At 33.7% G+C, this 27735-nt stretch overlaps 1 protein-coding gene and 1 long non-coding RNA gene across 3 annotated transcripts; both read left to right on the forward strand.

Annotated features, from left to right (window-relative positions):
- On the forward strand, nucleotides 1-27707 carry Khc (kinesin heavy chain). 2 transcript variants are annotated; one of them, XM_066290124.1, is made up of 18 exons: nucleotides 1-299; nucleotides 11821-11992; nucleotides 12467-12610; nucleotides 12663-12806; nucleotides 12861-13007; nucleotides 13890-14033; nucleotides 14096-14401; nucleotides 14626-14740; nucleotides 14792-15038; nucleotides 15190-15364; nucleotides 15529-15736; nucleotides 16133-16271; nucleotides 16332-16489; nucleotides 16708-16809; nucleotides 19901-20018; nucleotides 20075-20334; nucleotides 20437-20648; nucleotides 25843-27707. In XM_066290124.1, the coding sequence occupies exons 1-18, from the start codon at nucleotides 153-155 to the stop codon at nucleotides 25845-25847; spliced, it is 2943 nt and encodes a 980-aa protein (XP_066146221.1). In that variant the 5' UTR covers nucleotides 1-152; the 3' UTR covers nucleotides 25848-27707. The 2 variants fall into 2 exon arrangements, with proteins under 2 accessions (XP_066146221.1, XP_066146222.1); XM_066290125.1 differs by having other exon boundaries at nucleotides 14629-14740.
- On the forward strand, nucleotides 6684-7703 carry LOC136343274 (uncharacterized). The gene is made up of 3 exons (XR_010732764.1): nucleotides 6684-6831; nucleotides 6898-7110; nucleotides 7173-7703. It is a non-coding gene; the product is annotated as an uncharacterized lncRNA (long non-coding RNA).
- Nucleotides 27708-27735: the final 28 nt, after the last annotated feature.

Here is a 27735-nt window from a genome sequence, read left to right on the forward strand (position 1 = left end):
TGAAAAGAACACAAGCAAAATGGCTGCCTGTTCGATGTAGACGAAACGTTAGTTTCTTGGAAAAGTAGAGATACTTTTTAACACAAATGTGTACCCATTTAGTATTGTAATTGTAATATTTTAATTTATATTTATTTTGTGCTGTGAGGAAAATGTCCGCGGAACGCGAAATACCGGCCGAGGATAGTATAAAAGTCGTGTGTCGTTTTCGGCCCTTGAACGACTCCGAAGAGAAGGCAGGGTCGAAATTTGTCGTGAAGTTCCCCTCAGGTGGCGAAGAAAATTGTATTTCCATTGCTGTAAGTACTTCTACTAGATTTTCCTTCCGGAGGGAACACCACCCTTCTGGCAGTTTTCTCGGTTTTGTCATTCATTATATAGTCAGTTGTTATGAAGCTGCAGGTCTGCTGTCTCGAAAGGTCAGCCGATTTTTTTATCGATCAACTGCTATTACTCGAAAATTATTAAAGTGCGTTTTCCGAAAGGCCTTATAGATTTATTCCGTATTTGCATTTAGAAAGTTTTAAAATAATGGAAATCCTTCTGTTTATTAGCAGTTTTTATGAATTGACTATATTTGCTTTACGTCATGATGTGAGAGTGGAGTTGGAGCGGTCTCGCACCACCGCTCATCTGCTAATAAGATTAATCACCAAAGTTGATTTTTAGATTGCTATTTTTTACAATTTTTACCGTGTTAATGATGGATTCTCATGATCCTACATGTGACAGGAACAAACATAGCACAATAATTTAATTGTTAGAAAATACCTGCTGTGACTAAGTTTATTTCTCTATAAAATGATGAAATTTACAGTATATTTAACAAAATAAACCTTTGTCACTATGCAGGATGTGACATATCATTATGGGGATATTTCAGGGAGTGATAATATGCTGCTAAATAGTAATAAAATACTAATAGATCTATGGTCAAAATGCCCCATTTCCAATATACTAGATGGTAAAGTTTCACATTTTTTGCTCATATTTTTTGTTTTTCTCACATAGGTCGTGAGTTAAATTTTTTATACCTGCTTCCCTTAAGACCCTCTAGAACAAAATTTAAAAAATTCAGTTAGCCATGTACAGGGTGTAATGTTTGTTCTGGTCATATACTATTTTAGGCTTTATATCTTGTTTTTGGAACATCCTTGTTGATTCTGCTACTAAATTAAAATGTCTTCGATTCTTTAACTTTCTAGTCTCTTGTAATATTTTCAGATCTTTCACCATTTTCATAGGATTTCCAAAAATATATATCAGTGCAAATTAAGAATGTAAAGAAAGTAACGAAAAAAAAATCATCTGGTTCAGTTATTAATGATTTAAAGCAATTTGAAATATTCAATGAAATTTCTTAAAATTGAAATAAATTTAAAAAAGAACATATTTACAAAAGCTCTTGAAAATGTTCTCACAAAATATGAGAAAAGGTGTGAAACTTTGACACCTTGTATATTGAAAATACTGTACCTTCTACCATGAATCTATTAGCATTTTTTTACTATTTTGCGAAGTATTATTTCTCCATAAAATATATCTATGATGATATGTTATACTTTGTATGTGTACATACATATGTATATGAATTTTATATAAAAATCTTTAACTCTGAGAGCAACTTTTTAATTATCTTCATCAATTAGATATATTGATAGATGAGAGATCTAAATACATGTAAGGACTAATAAATAAAACATTAAGAAAATTTGATCTGTTCTTTACCCTGAAGGTATTCATTATAAAATGCACATATAATAACATATATAACTCTAGTCAATAGAGAATCAGATACCTTCTCAGATCATGAAAACGTAACTAAATCAAAGAGTACCTACTTTCTTGCAAGCAAGTAGTACTACCTAATCTTACTCCTCTTATTTTGTTTTTTGAATTTTTAATACACTTAAAATAAAAAGGGATTAACTCTACCACTACTTTTTGTTTGGGTTCTAGAATACAGAGGAGATTCATGTGCCACGTAATACCATATATTTAAAAAAAAATTCCAATCTAGCAAACCATGGAATTATTTTAGCGTGAACCTGCATGCTTTGATATGTTCTGTGTAATATCAAACATAAATGAACCAACCTAACCTCACTTAAAAGTACAACTCTATTTACCTGTATTAGTAGTTGGTTTTAATGAAAAATACTCTTTTCCAAATCCTTACCAACTTGTGTGTTATTTAGGTTTTATTTAAAGTTTTCTTAGTGCAAAAAATTGTGTTTATACTCGAACAAAAAGCTTTTATGATTGAATCTTATTTTTAAAATGGCAAGTTCATAAATTTGAAATGGAGCTATAAAACTCAATCTTATCTTCAAGTTTTGTGAAAAATTTACCCAAATTGCAAGTTCATGTCACTTTAAATTATGTTGTAAAATTGTTTTGTGAAAGTGGCAGTATTCAAAGAAAATTAAAAAGTGGTAAACCAACTAAACAAACCCCAGAATTTGTTGAAAATATGAGACAAGTGGTGAGAGATAATTCTAGCACATCTGTAAGATCACTTTCTGTAATAGATATAGTCTACAGGCTAAAAGGGACCTACAGACATACTTACAACTTTACTAATTAACATAAAAAAGTAAAAGGGTAAAGAAAATAAATTTTTATTTTGAACTTTAGATTAGAAATTTGAAAAATTTTAATGATAGAATGTGAAAGTCTCAATCATTATGATTACTATAAGAATATGTTTAAAAAAATTATTATATCTGACATTTTATAAATAAAATTCATAATATTTCTGTTGATAGTACTTGTAAAACTACCCTAATTTACAATCGATTTTAATGAAACTTAAGATAATTAAAAACTTTTATTATGGAATTATGACTTAAAATTTTCATTTCATTATCTTAATCAACAAGAAAAATATTTAAAAAAATATTCAAATCATTGAACCCCTTTAAAGGCCATGTTTCTATAATGGTGTTCTGTAGAATCAATGTTTATGAGAACTTTCTTTACTCTTTTTGTCTTTGCTTTCATCTGCTTCAGTTTGATATCAACTTTCCCAAACATTGTATATAATTTATATTTAATAATTTTCATAATTTATTAAATATAAATTATATAAAATAATAATGCACAAAAAAATAATATATTTAATTACACAATTTACAACAAATACTCAAAATGGTGTCCATTATTATCCAAACACAAATTAACTCTTATGTTTTATATTATCAAATATTTAATGAGGGTCTTTGGAGAAACACTTTCATATTCTCGTCCAATTCTGTCCTTAAGGTTCTCAGTTGTGCATATCGGAGTTTTAAAAATTGCATTTTGTAACGTCGGAAACAAGAAATAGTCGAGTACGATTAAATCCGGAAATGATGGTGAATAGATGCAGTCCGTCTGTGAGCTTATTATCCTACCTTGGTAGTATTTTCTAAGATAATTGAGAGTTGTCCTAGTTGTATGGACCGTTGTTCCATCCTGTTAAAAGTGTCTGACCACAGTTTATCAAAGTGAAATTGGCTAATGAATTCGCTCAGCATGTTCTGATATGGGTCAGCTGTGATGGTGTCATCAAATAAAATAGTTCCTACTAAGCATCTTCATGAGATAAAAACCCATATTTTAATTTTTTGATGATGTAAAGATGTCTCCGTAAATACATGGGGATTATCTGCACTCCAGATTCTCAAATTTTGTGAATTCACATGATCCATTCACATTCACATAAATTAAACCATACCTCATTAGTAAAAAACGTTAAATCCAAAAGTTCATCGTGTATTGTTTAATTAAACTAATTTTAATATATCAATCTCTTCATAGTCCATAACTTGCAATTCCTGAAACACTCACCTTGTATTGATACAATCTTAGATTTTTCCAACAATTAAATGATAAATGCTACGCGATACATACAGTTGTTGAGAAAATTGTCTTAAAAATGTTCTGGGATTGTCTTTCATTACTCGCCTCTCATTTTCAACAAGTTCTGGGGTTCGTTAGTTAGTCTACCACTTCCCAATTTTCTTTGAACACTGCCAGTTTCACGAAACAATTTAATGACGTATGAATTTTGTCCAGAAAGTTCATATAAAAGTGAAGCAAAAATTTATTTTACATTTAATCAGTTAATTCAATTTTATCTCCTTCAAAATGACCTCCCTGAAACACAATACACTTGCGCTATCTTCGTTTCCACTGCTGGAAAACTTTTGTCTTCAGAACAAAAAGCACGTAGGGTGGCATGCTGTGAAGTTTGGATGGAAGCTGAAGAGGGTGGTGACTTTCTCAGTAGGGTAATTACCGGAGATAAGTCTTGGTTTTACAAATTTCATGTTGAACTTAAGTCCCAAAGCAAGGGATGGGAACAAGCCGGGGATCCAAGGGCGAAAAAGTCAAGGAAATCAAAGTCGTAGGTCAAAACAATGTTGATGGTTTTTTTCGATTCTTAGGGAATCATTCACCGAGAATTCGTCCCTCTAAACTAGTCTGTTAATGAAAATTTCTACATTGATATCCTCAGATGCCTCAAAGTTCGCGTGATTCGGATTTGATTGAATTTGGTTCAAGGTGGTGGACTCTCCATCACTACAATGCCCCTGCACACACTTCCCTAGTCGTGCGTGAGTTTTTGACCCCAAATTCCATTACCACGGTGGAACATCCCCCTTGCTCACCAGATTTGGCACCGTGTGACTTTTTTCTATTTCCTAAAAGCAAGATGGTGCTTTGGGTGCGGCATTTGAGTGATATGAAGGCCATAAAAGCTGACACGACAAGGGAGTTGAAAAACCTCAAAGCAGACGACTTCCGAAAAGCTTTCCAGCAGTGGAAACGAAGATGGGGCAAATGAATTGTGTCACATGGAGATTTTTTTGAAGGGGGCCAAATTCAATTACCTGTTTAAATGTAAAATAAATTTTTTGTTTCACTTTTATTCGAACTTTCCGGACAAACCTCGCACCTCAAAGTATCGCGAAATTGCAATTCTGGCAATGTACTATGGAGAAATTTTTCACGAAACTCTTGAAGACAAGGATAAACTTTATAGGTCCATTCGCCCTTTATGAATTCACCATTCCGAAAATAAGGCTCACCAAAAAGGCTTTTTGTTCGAATGGAAACACCATTTTTTACACTCAGAAAACTTGAACTAAACAACATACACGTCTATGGAACCTTAGAAAAGATTATTTTTAATAGAAACCAACTAATAATGCAAGTAAACAGAGTTGTATTTTTAAGTGAGGTTAGGTTGGTTTATTTATGTTTGAGATTATGCAGAACATATCAAAGACATACGGGTTCGTGCTCAAATAGTTTCATGGTCAACTAGATTGAATTTTTTTAAGACATGCGGTATAATCGATAAATGAACACTGTAATTACCTACACTGTATTAGAAACCTATAGGAAACATTTTTTTTTCCTTTTTGGTTTATCATTATCGGTTATTAGAGCTGTGAAATCAAGTAAAATTATATTCTTCTGGTTCTTCCTTCAACACAATAATTCTAACCACTTTCTTTGTCAACTGAACCAAACCTCCACGCGGTAGCAGTAAAGCTTATTCCTCTATCGACGGTTCTACCGAAGCAAAATACTTTCGGCATGCATAACGACCAAAAATAATGTAGAACACACGGATATTGCTAGACTATCGTCGGGTTAACGAAAAAGTTGCACATGCATTTTATTCTTAATTCAGTTATAAAACAGTTAACATCGAAAGAAATGATCTGCGAAGTTATCTGATCTATGTACATCACGTACGTTTACAGTATGAGTATGAGTTAACCAGTAACATCAGAGATGCCATGAATGATGCAAATTAATGAGTAGCTGAAGACCTCAATTAAAATTGGTTTGACATACATTTTGGCCTCCCATGTATACTCCTACTTTATTATTGGTTGCAAAAATTGGATGCGATGAAAAACAGCGAAACTGAGCGCCTGCATTTGACCCACATAAATCTTAATGATGGACAACTTTTCGATGAAGTTAACATGAATTGTGTCGTTTTCGAAAAACGAGGAAAGGTCATAACTTACAACAAACAAGTGTTGAATTCTCAATTTTGTTTGAGTGCATATATTAAAATTTCAACCATTGATAAATTTGCGACTTGTTCTCTTGGTTGAATGTTGATTATAATACTACTTAGCATTAATGTTGTGCCAATAAAAACAGAGCTTCATTTAAAAATAATATTTCTTTTCATTTAATATTTGTGTCTATGCGGGTATCTAATTAAATAGGCGGAGATAAGAGAATACGAGAACCATAAGTGTTTTAACACCTCCCAAACCCGTTTTAACAAATCATGACTAACTATAAACTCGTGGAAAGTCACTGATTTTTTTATATTTCCAGAACTGCTGGTACTTTTTGAAAGCTTTTAGATTTCGAACGAACAATCTGCTTTTCAAGCCAGAATTACATTACGTGGGGGTTTTAAAGGTTAATAACAGATTATAATTTAATTTCCTGTAATCCGATGTTCAAAAATTAACGAGGAACTTTAATTTCACGATACACGTCACAAACTATTTTATTCAGAAAATGTCTCGTGTCTTAAGGTGTGAAGGAAACTAAAACATAAACATGAGTCAGGCACATTATTTATTTTAATAGAGAAAGATCAGACTAGCAGAAGAAGGATTACCTAAATTCGCAGTACCGGTATACAATGATAAAATCATTTGAAGGTAGACATAACAAAGGCAGCACTACGTGACCTAAAACGATAAGTACAAAATAGTGTAGAAGCAAAGACCGAGTGTTGACCTCGGGATACACGGCACTCAAAAATCTAGATACGGAGGTTTAATTAATAACCTATTCAAGCAGGTTAGACACATTTCAGATTAGCAGTCTTTCTTTGCTACATAATTATTCCGTTGTATTTCCTTTCAGATTAGATCGACGAAACCCTGTACAGTTGTTAAGTCAGTTTCAGACGATTTGAAGCAGGATAATTGAGAGGATTGAATGGATACTTTAATAGTTTTTTTCTTTACTATTTCCTCAATTCAGGCAGGCAATTTGCAAAATGATTAATCCGAGTTAATATTACGAGAATAGTAGAATAGATATGTCTAATGGAGGATTGAAACAAATCAATTAGGCGTGAGACAATTATACCATAAATCCTCATAAAAGGCGCTACTCTATACCTTTGTTATTCACAGTTCATCCTTCGTTGAAGATGCTGAAAGTGATCATTTTGAAAATTTAAAATACCTGTGAGCATGGTCTCAATAAGAAATAACCGTTCCCGAGTTTACCCCGATGTGTCAAATACTTCAAATATGGACTAAAAACTGACCCTTCAAAGTCGATAACAATTGAGAAATGGACGTATATTTTTTTAAAATATTGTTTGAATAAATAAATATGGAGGCACAAACATTTTCTAGAACACGTAGTATAGTACAGGAATATTTTAATAAATTATCTAAAATTTGAAGATGGTGAAAATGGTTTCTATTCTTTGCGTGTCCACTTTCAATGTATTGATGAATTTTTAATAAGAACATACAGTCGACGTTAAAAGTGAGTACATATATAAAAGTTGTGAAACTTTTCCGGTAGTGAAAAATATTTTAAAACTAAGTAAAATGTATGAATACAGTAGAATGTATGTTAATGTGACAATCGCACATATAAAAAGATAGTTACAAATAACCGACAACAAGGTAAGGTTTGGAGAGTCACGGGGCTGCATAAAATACGGTACAACAGTGAGTACACAGTCTGGGTAATAGAGATCAGTTAAGCTAAGGAATCTGTCGTGAAGAGGTAATTCGTATAATTTGTGAATTGTTTCGCTGTTAATATTGTATCTAATTGGTAGCGATATGAAAAAATACAACGAAACTAATAAAAAAAAAACAGAAATATCAGAAGACCTACGTAAACTCATTGTAAATTTGCGCCAAGAGAGTAAATCTTTTCGACAAATTGAAAATATAGTGAAAAAAACATTACAGAATCATAAAGACAATTTATAATAAATATAAAGTTGACAGTAGTGTGTGCAATAAATCTTGTTCTGGATGTCCACGGAAATGAACACCTGTTGGTATATATAACATAACAAGAACAATTAAAAAAGATCATAAAACCAGTGCGTTGCAATTAGCCGCAATTAGTCCGCGGTCAGAACAGAAGGGGCCCTCTATAAATGTTAGTACTGCTCGACGAGCACTCAACTCGCAAGGTTTTCATAGTTACATAACCCGTAAAAAGCCAGCTATTAGTGCTAAAAATCGCGCCTTCAGAGTAGAGTTTGCAAAAACTAGTTATCAGCCACTGGAATTTGGAACAAAATTGTTTTTACGAACGAAAGCATATTTGAGATATTTGATCAGAAAAAGAGGTCAAAATATGGAGAACGAATAATTCTGAGTTGGATCTCAAAAATCTTTTAAGCACCATTAAACACGAGTATGGTTTCGTAATGGCTTGGGGCGCAACAGCCGCTTCTTGGATGGAGCAATTGATTTTTATTGATAGAGTAATGGATAAAACAGTATATTTGAACATCCTAAAAGCCAATGTAAAGCCCAGTGTTGTTAAATTAGGTTTACATAGGTCATGACTATTTTAACAAGATAACGACCCCAAACATACTGCCCATATGGTTAGGGAATGGCTGTTTATATGACACCGAAACACCTTCATACCCCACCCCAGATCTCGATCCAATTGATAATCTTTGGTAAATTTTGCACGGAAACGTACATGATTCGCAAATTACAAGCACAATTTCCCTCAGCACCGCATTATTTGAAGCATGGGATATAATTTCGCCCAACTGTTACACAAAATTTAATTCATTCTATGCCTAAACGATTAAGAGCTGTCCTCAATGCCCATGGTGGGCCAGAAAAATATTAATTAACATAATCAATGCTAAGGAGATGCAGTGTATCATGCCGATTAGTAATACTGCATACTGACTTTAAAGCTCTGTTGCAAAATATTAATCTAGAATTCTATATGTAGTCCATGCATGTAGTTACGATTATTACCATGTTTTTGTGTAACTGTACAAGTGCTTATATTTAATGTTTATAAATTCTTCCCCGTTATTTAGTTTTTGTTAAATACGTTTTTATTTTGATCTCTGGGGTGTGTACTCACTTTTGTTGTTGACTGTACATATGTCCATAGGATTCCCCAATCACCCACATGTCAATAAACTCACTTAACCAAATATTCCACAAGCACACAAATCGTTATCAGGTACGCATTACCTACTTATATTGAACAATTTGAAACTGCTGTTTAATTTGCATTTCCGTGGACAGAGTGATTATGAATTGCACGATAATAAATGGCTGATAGCAAGACATGTTTGCGAATGTTCGGAAATGCATACATTGAGAATGTAGAAAATGTGGTTTATAATATTTGATTGAAAAACTGTCAATATGATTATGAACTGAAGTGATCATTGAAGCTCCAACATAAATCACAGTAAATGAATAATTTTTCTAATGTAGATTCATTCAATATTTTTCATGCAATCTCGAACCATATATGTATATGTCAGAAAATTGTTTTTAAGGGTAATGAAGGAGGGTGGAATAAAGCACAAGTCTTAGCGGTACTTCTTTACTTCCCTAAGATCGGGGGTCGAATGCCCCTCCACACAATGTATCCGAGTCACCCTGGGTGCGCCTGTTCTTTTTCACCAGAACCGGCACCCAGACCTCCACATTCTTCCCTTGCTCGCATCCCTGAATCACTCCCTTCACACTTCCATATGTTTTTGGCGAGATTATAAACAGGCCCTATTCATCTTTTATCACCGATAATCTATTTAACTATTACAAGCTAAGTCCATTTCTAAAATGTGATAAGACACTAACAAGTGTTCGTAACATTGTCCTTATACCTAAGGCCAGGTTATAGCACTATCTTTGTGAGACAACATGTATTTTCACACTCACATTAGGCGAATCAATAAACACCCTAGTATCACTTTCTTCATAAAATATCACATATATATAAATGAATATTAATTTTATTTCTAATAGATTCTAAGGAAACCCTAAATCCTATTATATTTGGGCCCCGCTGTAGGTCAAAAGTGCCATACATCGTTTAAGAACTCCTTATACATATGTATATTATCAACATTATACTATATGCCCAGATCCATAGAAATGGAATTTCTTTACTGGCAGCCCCATATGAAAAATATCAACTCAGAATTAAAATTGAAAGAATACGCGCCTTGCGGTCTTGAGCGTTTTGCAATTAACGAACCATTGAAAATGAAATCCCTCGATTCACCCAAGGATATAATATATTATGCTTTCTCCAATATGATTTTTTCGCTCAGTCCTACCGTTCTTGCCTCCATCTTAGTGGCTTTATAATATTGAGATATATCTATCATCACTAAGGTGGAAGTAGACCCATAAAAATCCAATTGCGGCGAGGAAAGTTTAACCAAATGATTTTAAATAATTCTACTACACTCAACAACACCTCTTATCCTAAGATAAGTGGGTCATATTGCAAAGAGTTTTTGCAAGGACAGTTCACAAAGGTGTGAACAATTATGATGAATTGAAATTTATAGCATCATGCTGAAGCCCCACCTTGATGTTTCTGAGTCGTATTATTTAAATGGTTCCTGAGAAACGCACTTGAATGAATTCCGTAGCTTATCAGGTATTCGTACTTTATCAGGTTTAATTTACAACTGTTAAAGAGATACAACGTAGGATTTATGAAGACAGGCCTTAGTTAATTAAAATGAACTATAGCAAATTGTCGCGTGGTTGTTACACGTATGAATCACTATTGTACATTCTCTATTGTAGTGTCCTTTAGAATTAATTATTGAAAGTGGATTTCATAAGAGCTTCCTACCATCCTGTTAAAGACAATAATAGCAGTTGGCAAAAGTGGCTGTGCTTGCATTTACTTCGTTTTTTTTTTATAACGGATATTACTGCATTGAATTCCTAATACAGTAGCACTGTTCAATTTTGCTGGATTTACCTAGTCTTCTATAATGAGTTTAAGCATCGTTATTAGAAAAAATTAATATTGGATTGCTTCAGTAAAATAACATTAGGTGTAGTCGCCTGTTTCTATGTTTTAATCATTAAGAAGTCTGTTTACGGAGTTCGGCTCCAACTGTTGGGAAACTATGCTTTCTCCCTTCTTCCCCCAGTTTTCCTATGTCGTTTCCCGGATCAATAAGGAAAATCGCGCCGCCAGGCGGGCTGTCCTTGACCGTCCCGTCTATTTTCGGTCTCTATCTCACACACAATGTCTCAGCGTTCACATTTTTGTATTTATAAGCGTCCATGACGTGTGTAATTTAATTGCGCCAATCATAAAGTTATGTACGAGTGCTGGTTGAACGCTCAAAAAGGTTCATTTTTAACTCTGAGAAAATCCAGGCTAAAACTTTTCTATGTGAAACTAGTTTGAGGAAGCAATTGCGCGCTAACTGCAATATTTCATTTTACCATCACTTAAGTACTTAAATAGTATGTAATTATTACCATTTTTATTAAGTACCTTTTGATACATAACTGATATTATACATAATAATTACACCAATTAAATATGTTTCTTAATGTGCCTCTATTTGATTTGTTCTAAAGCAAACCATAAAATAGTTCCATGTACTAATATTCACGTCAAACATTAACCCAACATTACTAACAACTTATTTACTCGATTACGTTTCACGTGCAAAGATATTGTTCACGGTCAATAATATTCGTCTTGCCTATATTGACTTTGAAGTTGTTTAGTTAAGTAGCTCTCTCCTGAATTTCTCTACGTTTGTTTTGCTAATTTCAGGGAAAAGTCTACTTGTTCGATAAAGTTTTTAAACCTAATGCCACCCAAGAAAAGGTCTACAATGAGGCAGCCAAAAGTATCGTCTCTGATGTCCTGGCGGGGTATAATGGAACCATTTTTGCATATGGTCAAACCTCGTCGGGAAAAACTCACACAATGGAAGGTGTCATAGGTGGGTATCTAATCGATATTAACTGAAAACCATTGCCCGTATGAATGTTGTATCTGTATCAAGTAGTTTATAATAATAATTCAAATTCAGTGTTCTCTTGGTACAAAACTTCAATGGTTGACGAAGTCGTTAGTAATTGCCAAAATACACGTAAAGTATTGATTTGTTTGCGGGAAAATGTAAATTTTTATTTTTAAAATTAAAAGACTCGCACGAACGTAGACTTTTGCATATCTTCTATTAAGGTCAATACTGATTTTTAATTTTTTTTTAATTGATCAACTTTGGTTAAAATTGTTTCGTTGTACGTCGAATCATTTAAATAAGATCTTCTTGATTTAAGTTGAATAAAGCTATTAGTTAGAGTGATATAAAATGTAAGGAATCTTGATAAAAGATGCACGTTCTATTCAATAACCAAATGACAAATTTTTTAGGTTTATTTTAATTATTATGACTTTCTTCCATTTCCAGGTGATCCACATAAACAAGGTATTATACCTCGAATTGTAAATGACATCTTTAACCATATTTACGCCATGGAAGAAAATTTAGAATTTCATATTAAAGTTTCCTATTTTGAAATATATATGGACAAGATAAGAGATCTCCTAGACGGTGAGTTCCGTAATTCCGAACTATATCAACTATACTCACATCCAACTTTCAGTTTCCAAAGTAAACCTTAGCGTCCATGAAGACAAGAATAGAGTTCCATACGTCAAAGGGGCTACAGAACGGTTCGTCTCAAGCCCTGAAGAAGTATTCGAATCCATAGAGGAGGGAAAGTCAAATAGGCACATAGCTGTAACAAGTAAGTTAAAATTTGGAACTAATATCAGGAAGTAACATCTTTTCTTCTCGTTAGATATGAATGAGCATTCGTCGAGGTCACATTCGGTATTTCTTATTAACGTTAAACAAGAGAACTTAGAAAACCAAAAGAAACTATCTGGAAAATTGTACCTTGTGGATCTGGCGGGATCGGAAAAAGTATCAAAAACAGGAGCTGAAGGTAAGTGTCGGCAATTAAGTAATGAAGCAAGTTATGAAAATATAGACACACAATAATCTTTTAAAGTCGCCGGTATGTGATAGCAAGTTCATTTAAAGTCTCAATAATTTTATCAAACAGGCCGCAAAATGTTAATATGAAAATTTTCCGCTACCTAAAGGTCAAAATTAGAACTAATCTTAGCGAGCAAGTTGAATCTCCTCAATTACCTGTTTGCCAACATTATAAAAATGGGTGGTTAATGTTTGTTAAAAATCTTGTGACGATACGAATGAGTCCTCAATAACAACATTATTATAATTATTTATAACTGGTTATTACCACACTTGCGAGTCGGGTTTTATGTTTAGCTTATATTCATTTTATGGATCTGTCTCTCAAAAGCTAAAGTTACTAGCCGGTGGCCCTTTTTAAAGATGGAAATGGAAATTTATTTGTTTATTTAGTTATTCCAGTAATGATTGACTAGCGCTTTCACTCTACATTAAATTTGTTACAAAAATAGAAAACGTTTAAGAAATCGTTGCAGAACGATATACTTACACTATCAACTCTGAAGGGATTGATTATGATGTGATGGTGTTCGATTTGGTTACAGCATCATTGCCTCTTAATGGTTAAATGCCCTCATAGTCCTTTTTTCGATTTTCAATCCCTATTAGCTAATGGTATAGTACTAAGTTTGACAAAAAGACATCGATGTAACAAATTTACTCTTAAAGCCGGACGATGGACAACATCATCTGCTGCTTATTTAATGGTGAAAGAATTCTTTTAAGGCGCTATTGCCGTATGCCTTCAATTGATTCCAGTATAGTTTAAGATATAATGTATTGTAAGTCTAGCGCTTGGCCGCCATTATCAAAATTAATTCCTTTTCAGGTACCGTCCTGGATGAAGCCAAAAACATCAACAAATCCCTATCGGCCCTTGGAAACGTCATAAGTGCATTGGCTGATGGCAATAAGACTCATATACCATACCGAGATTCCAAATTAACGCGAATCCTTCAGGAATCCCTTGGAGGTGACTTTCGCATTTAACAACTTTGGAAGCTTGAAATAGGGCCAGCTTATTTTTATTTTCAGGCAATGCTAGAACGACCATTGTAATATGCTGTTCCCCGGCCAGTTTCAACGAGTCCGAAACAAAGTCCACTTTGGAATTCGGAAAAAGAGCGAAGACTGTCAAGAACGTTGTGACTGTCAATGAAGAACTGACAGCAGAAGAATGGAAGAGGCGCTACGAGAAAGAAAAAGAGAAGGTCGCACGTCTCAAGGGCAAGGTCGAGGTATTAGAGGCGGAACTCAACAGATGGCGTTCCGGTGAAACCGTCAAACCCGACGAGCAGGTTAATCTGAACGATATCAATGAGGCCATCACGCCCTCTTCTGGTAAGCCTTCTTGTGAAAATGTTTCTAAGGTCGATATATCGATATACATACATTGATGCTTTTATCGCCACGAATGATGGTGCATGAATTAACGTACGTAAGTAACAAGCGCGAAAAGTGGCACCTGTTAGACACGACGTGTGAGCTGTACAATATGTTAAGAATTCTACTTTATATATAACGAATGAAGGTTTCGTTATCTGTAACAGCTATGATTTCTTAAGCAGGCATGGAAGAGAGTGTCGTGGAGCCGCCTTCGGGACCTATGCCGGCAACACCCGCACTAATGATTGGTTCTACGTTGGGCCTAGAGGAGAGACAAAAGTTGGAGTTGGAGCGGTATGATAACTGTCCTTCTCGTTCACCCATTTAATAATAATTACACCTTAGAGAGAGATTGTACCAACAACTGGACGAAAAAGACGAGGAGATAAATCAGCAGAGTCAGTATGTGGAGAAACTGAAAGAACAAATGTTGGAGCAAGACGAACTGATCGCCAGCACGCGTAGAGATTATGAAGCGCTGCAAAGCGAAATGAACCGAATACAGCAGGAAAATGAGAGCGCCAAAGAAGAAGTTAAAGAAGTACTGCAAGCTCTTGAAGAGTTGGCTGTCAATTACGACCAAAAGTCCCAGGTAAGAGAGGTGATTGAATTGATGATAAACAGGGTTCTCAAAATGTCTTGATGGAAAGACTTCTAACTGCGAAGATAACACAAGGGGGCAAGGTGTCCATGAAAAAGTTAATCGAATATGAGAAATCCTTGAAAAAGAAATAATTTTGCAGGAAGTCGACGCCAAAAACAAAGAAATGGAGTCACTATCTGAAGAACTGACGCAAAAGCAAACCAGTCTCAATACTACCTCTAGCGAGCTGCAACAGTTGAAAGACATGAACAGCCACCAGAAGAAGCGAATTGCTGAAATGCTTAGTAATCTTTTGAAGGAGTTGGGCGAAATTGGTAAGCGAAATGTTTCCGTTTTAATGTGTCTAATGATTATGACTGTATTGTTCAATGTGTACTTACGTCTATTTTTCTCATGGTTAAATAGTCCTTTTTTATTAAATATTAGGAAGTTTGTATTGAATGTTGTGATTCTACGAAACCTTTTTTTTTGTTCTTAGGTACCTCTCTTGGTAGCGAAGGCACTGAACTGAAAATATCCAACGATTCAGCGAAACTGGAAGAGGAATTCACCGTTGCCAGACTGTATATTTCGAGAATGAAGGGCGAAGTAACCAGCCTTACGCAAAGATTGCAAGACATCGAAAACAAAGAACAGGACAGTAATAAGAAAGTAACCGAATACGAAAAGGAATTAGCTGAATGTCGGTAAGTTAAAATGGCATTTTATGGAAAATTGCAACGTATGTTTAAATCAAGACTACTTCTCATTTGCCTCGGAAATGTAACTGCTTATTTGACATATGAGATATTATAATTTTCAGTTGAAATGAAAGAGTAATGATCCCTATGTTGTTCATATTTATTGATACAAAACCAAATTTAATTAATTAATTTAACATCTTGATCAAAATAATGATTTTCCTATAATATATTGTTATTTTTCTAGATCTGAACATATCCCATATCAGTGCGATAATGTTTAAAGAACATGTTTTTCTTTACCTTTCACGGCGACTTGTCAATACTGCGATTCCCCTGTACCGTCGCACGCTTTTAATTTTATGCGAACTCAGGAAATTTGAGAAATTTTCTTTTATTTAGGCTGTTAATTTCTCAACACGAAGCTCGAATGAAAAGCTTGCAAGAATCCATGAGAGAGGCCGAAAACAAGAAGCGAATGTTAGAGGAAAGTGTGGACGCCCTTAGGGAAGAGTGCGCAAAATTGAAAGCAGCCGAACAGGTAAATATATAGTGAAATTTTTAACCAACTTTTTTAACTGTGTTAATGTTTTTCCCGCAGGTATCTTCCGCTAGTGAAAGTGAAAAGAAGGAGGCAGCAGACTTGCGTATGGCGCTCGAACAGCAAATGGACCAATTACGAGTAGCGCACCAGCAACAAGTGGCGTCCCTACGAGACGAAATTGCCGAAAAACAGCAGCTAATCAACGACATCAAAGAGTAAGTTTTTTTTATTACTATGTTAGTATTTTACATTCTATGTAGTTGCGTATCGAAATACAAGAAAGTATAAAGGACTTAGCAATAATTTAAGCTTTCAGTCAGTCAACATTTGTTTTTACTAAGTATATCAAGAGTTTCATAACATTTTAATTAACTTCATCTATAAGTATGAGGTTTATAATTATATCTAAATATGTTTTCATTTACATTTTTAGTTCCAACCAAAAATTGGCTGTCGCCCAGCAGCAGCTTCAGACGGACTACGAAAAAGTCAAAACGGAAGAAGCGGAGAAATCGCACAAATTACAGGAACTCATGTCAGTATCAAATAATAACAAATCTAAAACAATTTTTTCCAATACTCGAAATAATTCCCCTGAAAACAGTTCGAAAAGTTCGCCTTACAAAAGAGCTTTTCTAAAAGGTTGGGAGGACTTTGTCCCGTATAAAAATGAAATTAATGCTACAAAGTTGAACAAAGACTTGAAAAATTTGCAAATTTTGCCTTGTAAAAAGATCAGAAGTTCGAAAGACGAAAAGGATTCGAGAAATCATGTTACAAAATGCGAATCGCAACTTGAAGACGACAAAATCGCGTGCACTTCGTCGATTTTTCATATTCACTCTTTCCATTTACATCTTATAGTTTCTTTAACGTTGCTGTTGGTTACGCAGAAGTGTCCACAGTACCTTATTATCAGGTACTGCAGTTAAGCGACATGTGTAATCGACGCATTGATTGCGAATACAATGATTTACTGTTGTGTGTGTGTGTTGTTGCGTGCGCGCGTATATTAATATTTTTGACCAAATGAGTGCCTGAAAATATGGCATATTCGTGTTAGCAAGTTAAAAATTGCTTTTTGTTTTTTTCGCATCGTTACAATTCAAAGTCGGACGTTTGTTGCAAAAATGTTTTATAGAGAAGCTATATTTTTAAGTTTTCAATTTCGGTACGCAAGACGTGAGGCGCGAAGTTTCGACCACTTTGTAACGACTATCTAAAAAAATATCGAAATTTGTGTACAGACGAAAAAGTTATTACACATATTTTACTTTAATATGAAAACGAATCAAGGGACTTACCGTTTTGATGAGACACCCTATACTTAATTTTTATTATATTTGTCGTTTATGACACGAGAAAAATAACAGAAACATTTTTAGCAACTAAAACGTGGTTTTTGGAAATTTTCACTATTACCCATAAATAGATATAAAGAATACGAAATAAGTAATAAAAGTACAAAATGGAAACTTACGAGCAAGTCTGCTTTGCGATCGTATGTTTGAAATGTGAGTCAAAGTCAACACGTTGAGTAATGAATATATGAATAATACTTGATGGTACTACGTCCCCCCATTTTTGACTAAATTCAAAAGAAATGTTCTGTGATTTTATTCCAGTAGAAACCAACTGCTTAATAAGTTTGTTTTATTTAAATTTTATGTGTTTATTTGTATTTTGCCGCGTTGTCACATCACACGAGCAGCGCCGTCGTTTGGTTAAATTTTTTCGTTTTTTGTTCCTCCAACTGACCCACCCTGTTATGTACGTTTATTGGAAGAAAGTCGATAGATTAAACAGTGATTACTGCATTATTGTCACTGCAGTGCTGTGCAATTGACACATTCGATTGTCTATAGTGAATTTATTTGTGCAAGTTTAGAATTTTAAGCATAAAAGCCGGTTTAATGCTTCCCATACTATAATTTTTTCAAAAGTATTTATTGATTTTTGCGAGTATTCTGTTATTAGATATTTGACATTTTCATTAAGCTACTAGTAACTATCAATATTAAATTGGCTACGCAAATGTACGGCGGAAATTTGACTACTCATATATTTTTCAAACTTTCTGGTTTAAGTTACGCCAATTTGTCGCTAGTAATTAAGAATCACTTCATATTATAGCTACCTAAAATTCCAAACTATCGCTTATACCTTCTTTCAATATATTTTTTCCACATTTAATTATCGAGCATTCCGCAGAAAACGGGGTACGCTTTACACTTGCAACAACTTTTAATTTTTGACTTCATTTCATTATTCAACGCTGGAATAGCGACGCCTTATATGTTTTGTTTAACTTAACTATTTGAACATTTGAGGTTTTCATTGCATTAAACCGATTTTTATTTATGATTGTAAAAAATATAAAAATAGTAGAATTGTGAAATATTGTAAATAGTTACGACTTGTGTTAGAATTGAAGAAAATATGTCAAAGAGCATATTTTTGAGGCATTTATTTTATCTATTAAAGTTTTGGTTGGTTTTTAAGGCACAGGCGTGCTAAAGATTTATATTGGTTAGTACCAACGCAAGTTATTGTTCTCCTAGTGATCAAGAAAGTTGATTATCTTTTGAGAATTTTGAAGCTCGATTCATTTGTCTTGAATAAACTAATTTAAAGAGCTTCTGGTCAATTTGTATCCATACATATCAATCCACTTTGGCACATAGCCATTTTCGAGAGGAAATCTACGAACATATAGAGATATATGAAGAAACTGCATATAGCCAAACACAAACTGCATTATAACAAGCGTTCTACATATTGCAATTTGACACATTATATACCGATCTATTGTTTATGTTTGTAGGTCTCTTGGAAAAATAATTATGTGTCAAACCATCTTATGACTATTTTTTTATAGAAAATAATTCAAATTGCTCGATCGTTGCAATTTACTTTTTCCAAAATTAGATCAATTTGAAATTTGGTGGGAAAAGTAGAATGAATCATATTCAATTACCCTCTCTTTTTAAACTGCTGACGAAGCAGTTTCCTTTTTTGTTTTTTTTACTCATGTGGATCACAGAATATGCACCTGCATACAGAGCGATTTTCATAAGGGTAATTTTCCTGGTGTTTTTTTTAAGTGCATAAGTATATAGATTAAATCCAATAAGTATAGTTGTTAACCTCTGACTCCTCTATTTCATAAAAATCTGATATATCATAGACTGATGGTACTAACCAATTTATTGAGTGCTATAACAATAAAATATAAGCGTACTTGTGATATTAGTAATATTTGATTTAGATAAAAAGAATTGTTGCCTTAAAAGTATAATATCAAAAAACAAAGAAAATATGTTACGTAGTTGTAATTAGTAGATATAGCACAAAAGTATCAGTAATATTTTTGGTCGCGCGCATATCATAATATATCCAAATCGTAATGAATTTATCGCAGCAATTTGGCAATCACAATTTTCACAAAATTACACTGAATAGTCGGGTTTTATTGCTGACACTCCTCAAAAATAAAAGTTACGTGCCCTAACCAAACTCTGATTTTCCTGCCGTGTGGTGTGGCTGCGCTCCCACTCGTCCGTTCGCCGCCCGTCGGGTGGAGTGGCGAACCGACCGCTCATCAACGCCCTCTCTTCTCTTCTTAGAACCGCGAACGAACGCCGCGAACAGACCCGAAAAGACCTCAAGGGCCTGGAAGACACTGTCTCCAAAGAGCTGCAGACGCTACACAACTTGAGGAAACTGTTCGTACAAGATTTGCAGGTAAGACATCTCACAGCACTACTCTGTTTCATTTTCAATTCATTCTCATGTGTTAGACACGCATGAAAAAAAATATGTCCAATGAAGACAATGAGGAGGATGGAGGCTCACTAGCTCAGAAACAGAAGATTTCCTTCCTGGAAAACAATTTGGATCAGTTAACGAAGGTGCATAAGCAATTAGTGAGGGATAACGCTGATTTGCGATGCGAATTGCCGAAACTGGAGAAAAGGTTGAGGGTGACTATGGAGCGAGTTAAGGCGTTGGAAACTGCTCTTAAAGACGCCAAAGAGGGCGCAATGAGAGATAGAAAGAGGTAAATAAACGATAAGCAGAGTGATTACCATTATTAAAAGATCTATGTGCAATGAATTTTTGCCATATATTCATATGTCGTTTTTTTTTTCTTTTACGTTAGATACCAATACGAAGTGGATCGCATCAAGGAAGCAGTGCGTCAGAAGAACCTGGCGCGTCGCGGTCCTGCCGCTACCATTGCCAAACCTATCCGGTCGGGGCAACATCACTCGATCATTTCAGGTGGTGGTGGAGGGGCGGCGATACGGCCGCAAGGCAGTAACCCTGTCGAAGACGCGAACAAAAGGAGGTCGATTATTGTGGGCGGCAAAGGTAAGAATATAATATTTACTAAAGGTAATCGTAAAATACTCTTTGGTGCTTCCAAAAAAGAGCGAAAAAAATTTTTGCAAGGAGATAGAAAAGACGAGAAAAAAATTGGGAAAAATTATTGGGTATTAAAACAAAAATTATCTTATACAACTGTGTGTTACGAAGTTCAAACAAATTTCAAGAAAGAACTAACAGTCACTACACAAGGTGTTAGGGAAATTACTTTTTTAAATTTAACCAATGGTTAAGAACATCATTTCAAACAAAAAAGTTTCTTACCGCAGAGGTCTAAAATGAAAACAGTGAAATGTCTTTTGGCAAATACCTCTGTTTGACCGGACACTTTTTGACAATCCAGAATCTGGTTATACAGAATCTTATATAAATGAGGCCCCCTTGAACGGACAATATAAAATTAATTCAAATCTCTTAAATTGGGGCAACGTGAAATTTTTTTTAAATAAGATTAAGTCGTTGATAAAGGATTATTCATCAAGAAATACTTTTAAACGAGAGAAGCGCACCGGTGGAAAGCTATCTAAAGAAAGGCTCACTATTCTGCATTATGTTAATATATCATATGTTAATATGGATGGAGAGAAGGATAGATTATTGGTAATCGGTAAGTCAAAAAATTTCAGAGCTTTCAAGAATATTAATGTGAATAACTGGTCTGTTGTGTGGACAAATAATAGAAAAGCTTGGATGACATCTGCTATAATGGAAAAATGGTTAAGAGATTTTGATAGAAGAATGGGAGCAGAAAGAAGAAAAATGGTGCTATTTTTAGACAATGCATGTTCTCATTCTAAAGACATTTAACTAGCAAAAATTCGACTAATTTTTTTACCACCAAATTGCACATCAGTAGTTCGACCTCAAGATCAGGCCATTATCAAAAATTTCAAAGGTTTTTATAAATCAATATAATTAATATAATCAATAAATAAATCAAAATAAATCATTAAATCAATATAATTAAAAAATTGTTATTGAAAATAAAATTTGTTGGTAATATTTAAGGTCTTACTAAAATTATAAATATGCTGGATGTTATTTATTATTTAAAAACTTCATGGCAGGAGATAACAGAATAGACAATAAAAAATTGCTTCCAGAAAGCTGGAATCACAAAAGAAAATGCGAAAATAGAAAACGGAGATGATTTAGTAAGAGATGATCTTCCTTTGCCTATTTTTATGACTTTATTAATTTTGTCACCAACTTAATGTCAAAATTTGATGATGAAGCCTTTACTGCCGATTCTGTAACACTATGAGAAACTATGCACATTTCGGATGACTGATTCAAAATCATATATCACTCGTCATATCACATGAAACAACTCTGTAAAGTCATCAACAAGCTATTTGTTTGGTCAGTTACAAGAATTTGCAAAAAATAAAAGAGATGCAATAGTAATGGAAGTGTTATCTGATTTAGAATTACATTTCCAAGATACCAACATTCAAACGAAAACTCACCGAAGTACGTTATTAAATTGTTTCATGGTAGCATGGTTAAATTTGTACACGGATTTGTTTAATTTATCTCCCGAAATTATGGAATATAGTATTAATAACTATATTATGTTTTGGTAAGTACGTTTAAATGAAATAGGTTTTGTTTTTGTTTACAAATTCCCATAAGCGGACAATTCTATTAGCCGGACATATTTTGACAGTCCTGACGGTGTCCGTTTATGAGAGGGTTCACTGTAGTTTAAAAAAATGTTAAAGTTAGTACATTAAAAGCTATAATAAGTTTAAAATTTTAATAAAATATTGAAAAACGCACCTGACCCATGTTGATTTTTTGACATGCAACAAAAAAAGTTAAAATTATTTAATAATAACATTGGTAAAACCCCTCTAACACTTAATTAATGACTGATAAAGCAACTTAAGCGGTAACGTCGTACTAAACCCTGAACACATTACCCTTAAAAGGGTCGTCCAAGTTAACTTTGCGACTGAATCGAAAAAATGTTAGATCAGTATAAACAGATATCGAAATCAAAGAAAAACGTGTAGAAATGCGTATCTAGTTTATATGGCTACTTAGGCAGTTATCAAAGTTAAATGAAAACGACGCGACATTGCTAATTTTCAAAAGCTTTTTTTTGTTTTTCTAGGAAATTATTCTATTTACGACTTTTGTTATATAGAATTTTTTTTGTTCAAAATACTATTCTTGATTATTGGTTAGATTTACGAAACTTAATTTACTAACACCTCCATATACAGTGGTGGAAAAAAGTATGGAATATATGATTAGGTAATCAATTAACAAAAAATACTTTTCTAAATGGATAACTGTTATAACTTTTTTAATGATAAAAACAAAATTTTCTGGGAAAAAGTATAGAATATTATTTCTATTTCATAAAAAAATATTAAATACTTACGGTAATTCAATATTTTGTGACAAAGCCTGTGGCCTTTATAACGGCTTGACATCTCCTAGACATAGAATCGACAAGAGTCTGTAAAATATCCACGGGAATTTTCCGCCATTCTTCCTGGATAGTTTGAGGAAGTTCTGTTTTGTTTTTAATCAAATTTGTCGATCCGATATTTCCCACAAATACTCAATAGCATTGAAATCGGGAGACTGGGAGGACCACCCAACTACGTTCATATTTTTCGTCAAAAACCAGTCTTTTATAATTTTTGATGTGGTGCTTCCGATCGTTATCCTGTTGAAAGATCCAACGAAGCAGCATCTCTTCTTCAGCAAATGGTAAAATATTCTCTAAGATCTGCCGAAATTGATAACGAATTCATTTTTTCTTCTGCCAAAACCAATGGCCAGTATTGCATCGAGAAAAACAACCCTAGACTATTATACTACCATCACCCACCGTGTTTCACAGTAGGAATTTGGAATTTAATATTGAACCTTTGTCACACTGGGCGTCTCACATAAACTTTACCATCAGAACCAAACAAGTGAAACTTGTTCTCGTCTCTCCAATGGACGGTATCTCATTTTTCCGTAGTCCATGACAAATGCGATTTTGCAAATTTCAGGTCATCCCATTCTTTGAAAGCAATGGTTTTTGTAACAGCAACTTTACCATAAACTTGTATTTTTTTTATCAATTTTTTTATTAGACGTTTTACTGCAGAATTATCTTTGATTTTTGTCCAATTTTTGAGGTAGTCAAAATTATTGAATTTTTTTCTACAATAGTTTTGCAATGTATATTCTATTTAAAACGTATAATAATTCTAATTAAAAAAAAATTCTATTAAAAAAAATGTTTTTTTTAAATTTTACAAATTAACTTAAAATCTTGACTTGCGAAACTTATGTAAGCAAATGTTTAAAAGAATATCCGTCCTGCTCCAAACACTTTTTACCACTTATTTGTAAAGGACTGTTCACTCTGCGCAACACTTCCCCGTTTATCAATTGATGCACATTTTCAATTTTCCTTTTCGTGTCGTCTGCGGTTGTTGGTACTTCTATATAAACTTTGTCGTTTAAAAGAACCTAGAGGAAAGAATCTTGTAAGGTCAAATGTGGCTATTTAGGAGGCCAGTTCACTGGACCATCCCGTTGAATCCATCGATCTGGGTAGATTTCATTTAGAACCTCACGAGAAATTCTAGAATAATGGGCTGGACAGTTGTCATGTTGATAGCACATCACCCTTCTAATCGCAAGTGTAACGTTTCCTAACACTTTCGGAATATTATTACGCAAAAAATTGCGGTACATTTCTCCATTCAAGTTTCCTTCAATGAAGAAAGATCCAATTAAGTTTTTACCAAAATACCGCACCATATATTCACTGACCATGGTCTTTGATGTTTAACCTTTCGAAGCCCTTGTGGGTTTACAGCACTTCAAAAGTGCAGATTATAACGATTCACTGCACCTTGGCTTGAGAATGTGGATTCGTCCGAAAACAAAACGTTGAAAAAGACATTTTTATTTTGCTTTAATTGCTGCCTTTTCCATTTACAAAAATTGACTCGGTTTTCAAAATCAGTTTCATGGAGTTCCTAATGTAAATATATGTAGTAAGGTATTTATTCACCTTCAAAATTCTTTAGACACTTGTCTTTGATATTTCTGAATCAACATCAATTTGACTTACGAATTAAAACTTACAGTTACTTGGTGATCGAAGGCAACAGCTGCAAGAAAACTGTTATTTGAGTGCCTTCATGTTTTGCAATTCGGGAGTGATTGTGTTTTTTTTTTGTTTTCAACGTTTTCTTGGAAATTTTTAATCACTGTTGAATGCCGTCCAAAACAGAATATGCTTTACAAAACTATTTTAGAAAGAAAATGCTATAATTTCGACTATCTAAAAAAATTGACAAAAATCGAGGATAACTGTAGCAAGACGTCTAATATAAAAAAAATTTCGTTTTCTGAAGGTCTACAAGGACTATTTGAAAAAAATTACCTTTGAAATGACCTTAAAAAGACGTTTTGGCTAAGTCTTTATCTTCATATCATGTTCCCCTCTTTACGAGACAACTTTTATTTGTGACTCTTTCATACAACGTACTGTTTTTGAGTAATCTTCAATCACAGATTTAAATGGGACACCCTGTATAAAGGACTCGCACAAAAAAGAAAAAACCTATTTTGAAATTTAGAAAATTATAAGTGACATTTAAGACAATCCACATAAATAGCAACTGTGATTACGACTTGATACGTTTTATGCATTTACAACTTTAAATGCCTTTTGTCGAGAACATTTGGTTTTAGAGATATTAGAGATTTTTTTAAGTAGAACAAGTGGGAATACATTCTCTGAAACTTAATGTCATAGACACCGTAGTACAAAATAGCTTAAGCAACTTAAATGTATTGAAATAGCCACTTGTGACGCCTTCTAAAAGATTCACCGAAATTATCGATACATTTGGTTTCTTGTTCCAAGAAATTCCCAAATATAAAATTGCATGAAATTAGTTGAAAATAGTAGAAAACGTATTAAAAAAAAAATTGAATTATTTTTTCATCTTTGGCACCCGCTCTTTTGGTCATTATCAACTTTTGGACAAAGACAAATTTAGTTAAATTGACTTATTTTGAGCTATGCTTTACCTGGTAGATCGCTGTATAGACTTTTCAGGAACACCCTGTATATGCACACACACAAGTATATATACATCTACATTATATATATATATATTCATTTATTCATATATATTTTTGTTTTCAGATTAAACCTTATCTGTCAAATGTCTGTCTTGCAGCAGGCCTCCAGCCCGTTCCCCCAGAAACACCAGACATTTAATCCAACCGTAATACCAAAAATATTGCTGATACTTCTCCCTATTTATTGCGGGGTTCCCACCCCGTTTAATGTGCTTACAGAGCTTAGTTACTTTTAGGAATAAGGTGCACTTAATTCAGATCACTAACGATAAAAATTATTATTATAACTTAAACGAAAATAATCAATAGGTAAGTCACAACGTTGTAATACCGAAATATTGCTATATTGTGACCGTGTCCCATTATTCATCAGAGTTACATAGGTCTGTCAGATTTGACTACGGATAGGTCATTGGAGGAGAGAGGTAAGTCGAATGGTTCTTTTTGAAACAGCTTATCTGCAGCAAATCTGTGCTGGTGAACGATAGAGAGAGTAAGCGTCAAACATGACAGATTCCTTAGATTTAAGTTAATAATGGCCAGTTGCCCAGCACTCGATTTTTTTTAAGAAAAATTTAAACAAGTGAAGTTTTGATTGTTTCAATTCAATTGACGCAGACAAAACTACATTTGCTTAAGGTGACTTAAAAGAATCATCGCCAATGTTGGGAAACTAGGCAGACACAAGTATTCAGTGTAAGAATTAATTAACTGTTTCGGGTAAATCACCACATTTTAAATGGAGACATGGCTTTAATTGTTCAGAATTGCTGTTTAACGTTCAGTTTCAGTATACCTTTCGTGAATCGTTCAGTTGCAAATTCGAGAAAATGTCACAGATTACAAAAATATATCAAATTATTACATTATACTTATTTGGGCGAGTTTTTTTTTTCAAATATTAGTGAAGGGATCTTGGAAACTCAGATTTGCAAAGTGGTTTAAATGGGGAAAGGAGATCATAAATTAAATTCCATCTTCATTGTTGTCGTCTCATCTGCAATCCCTTCACTACCGCAAGAAAAAACTACCCTATGTATAATTATCACAAATGTCATAAAAGCCCCTCGTTAAGACAATACAAGATCCTCCTCTGTACCTACAAGAAAAGTAATTTCTTGAATTTTAGCGAAATTGTAGGTAATTTTCTATTTCTTCCAGTGGTAATAAACTCATTGCTTGCAGAATACATTAACGCTGTGGTTTTCAAGGATAATTTTATTGTTCTGTATATTCTTAGCAGAGTTTTTATTTTGTATTATAAGATTGTTTTGGTGTAATTGCCGTTTTTATTTTCAATTTGTCGTAAACTTTAATTTAATTTGAAAATGGAGTGCTGGCTTGACTGGTGCAAGTCGCAAGAGTTACTCTAAAAACAAGGATGTGTTATGCAAAAAGTGTACTAAATTTTCCTAGCACTGATCTACGCCGTGCAATCGTAGGAAACTAGTGTGATATATTGGAAATTTTGTTGCTAAACTCTAACGCTTGGATCCTAATGGAAATTTAGTTGGCAATAAAGTTTTCAAACTATTATTTTTGTGATTGCGTTCCTTCCCTTGCCCTCTTCATTTTTAATCCTTCCCACGGTGCCGTGTGCATTACGTTGTTTAAATCATTTGCTCAATGTCATAATTCAATTATTTGTTGTAATAATATTTTTTTCATGACTTTGATTAACCTGCTGAGAGTCATAATAAATGCACTTGGTATTGTAGTAATGTTCCATCTTTTTAGCCGATTTGAAGTATTCCCCTTTCCCAATCGAGTTCTGTAGATACCTACATTGTGAGACATTAATTTTTTTTACAGTGGGCTAACGTACGAGTAATAGTTAGTAATATATTTTTAGTGAAAGCTTAAGTCGATGCTGCAATTTATTTATTTATCTCATGGAAATTATATTCTAATAAACTGTGGAAAAGTAAATCGTTTTTTTTTGCCAGAATCCCAAGTA

Source organism: Euwallacea fornicatus, chromosome 14 (genome assembly GCF_040115645.1).
Source record: "Euwallacea fornicatus isolate EFF26 chromosome 14, ASM4011564v1, whole genome shotgun sequence".
In the NCBI taxonomy this organism is placed as follows: domain Eukaryota; kingdom Metazoa; phylum Arthropoda; class Insecta; order Coleoptera; family Curculionidae; genus Euwallacea; species Euwallacea fornicatus.

What these genes read in the sequence shown, in the direction of transcription:
- Khc (XM_066290124.1), top strand. Translation starts at nt 153, where the DNA reads ATGTCCGCGGAACGCGAAATACCGGCCGAGGATAGTATAAAAGTCGTG. An exon ending in GAAGGAGTTGGGCGAAATTG is followed by an intron (nt 15,365 to 15,528) that starts GTAAGCGAAATG and finishes TTTTGTTCTTAG; the next exon opens with GTACCTCTCTTGGTAGCGAA. An exon ending in GCAATGAGAGATAGAAAGAG is followed by an intron (nt 20,335 to 20,436) that starts GTAAATAAACGA and finishes CTTTTACGTTAG; the next exon opens with ATACCAATACGAAGTGGATC.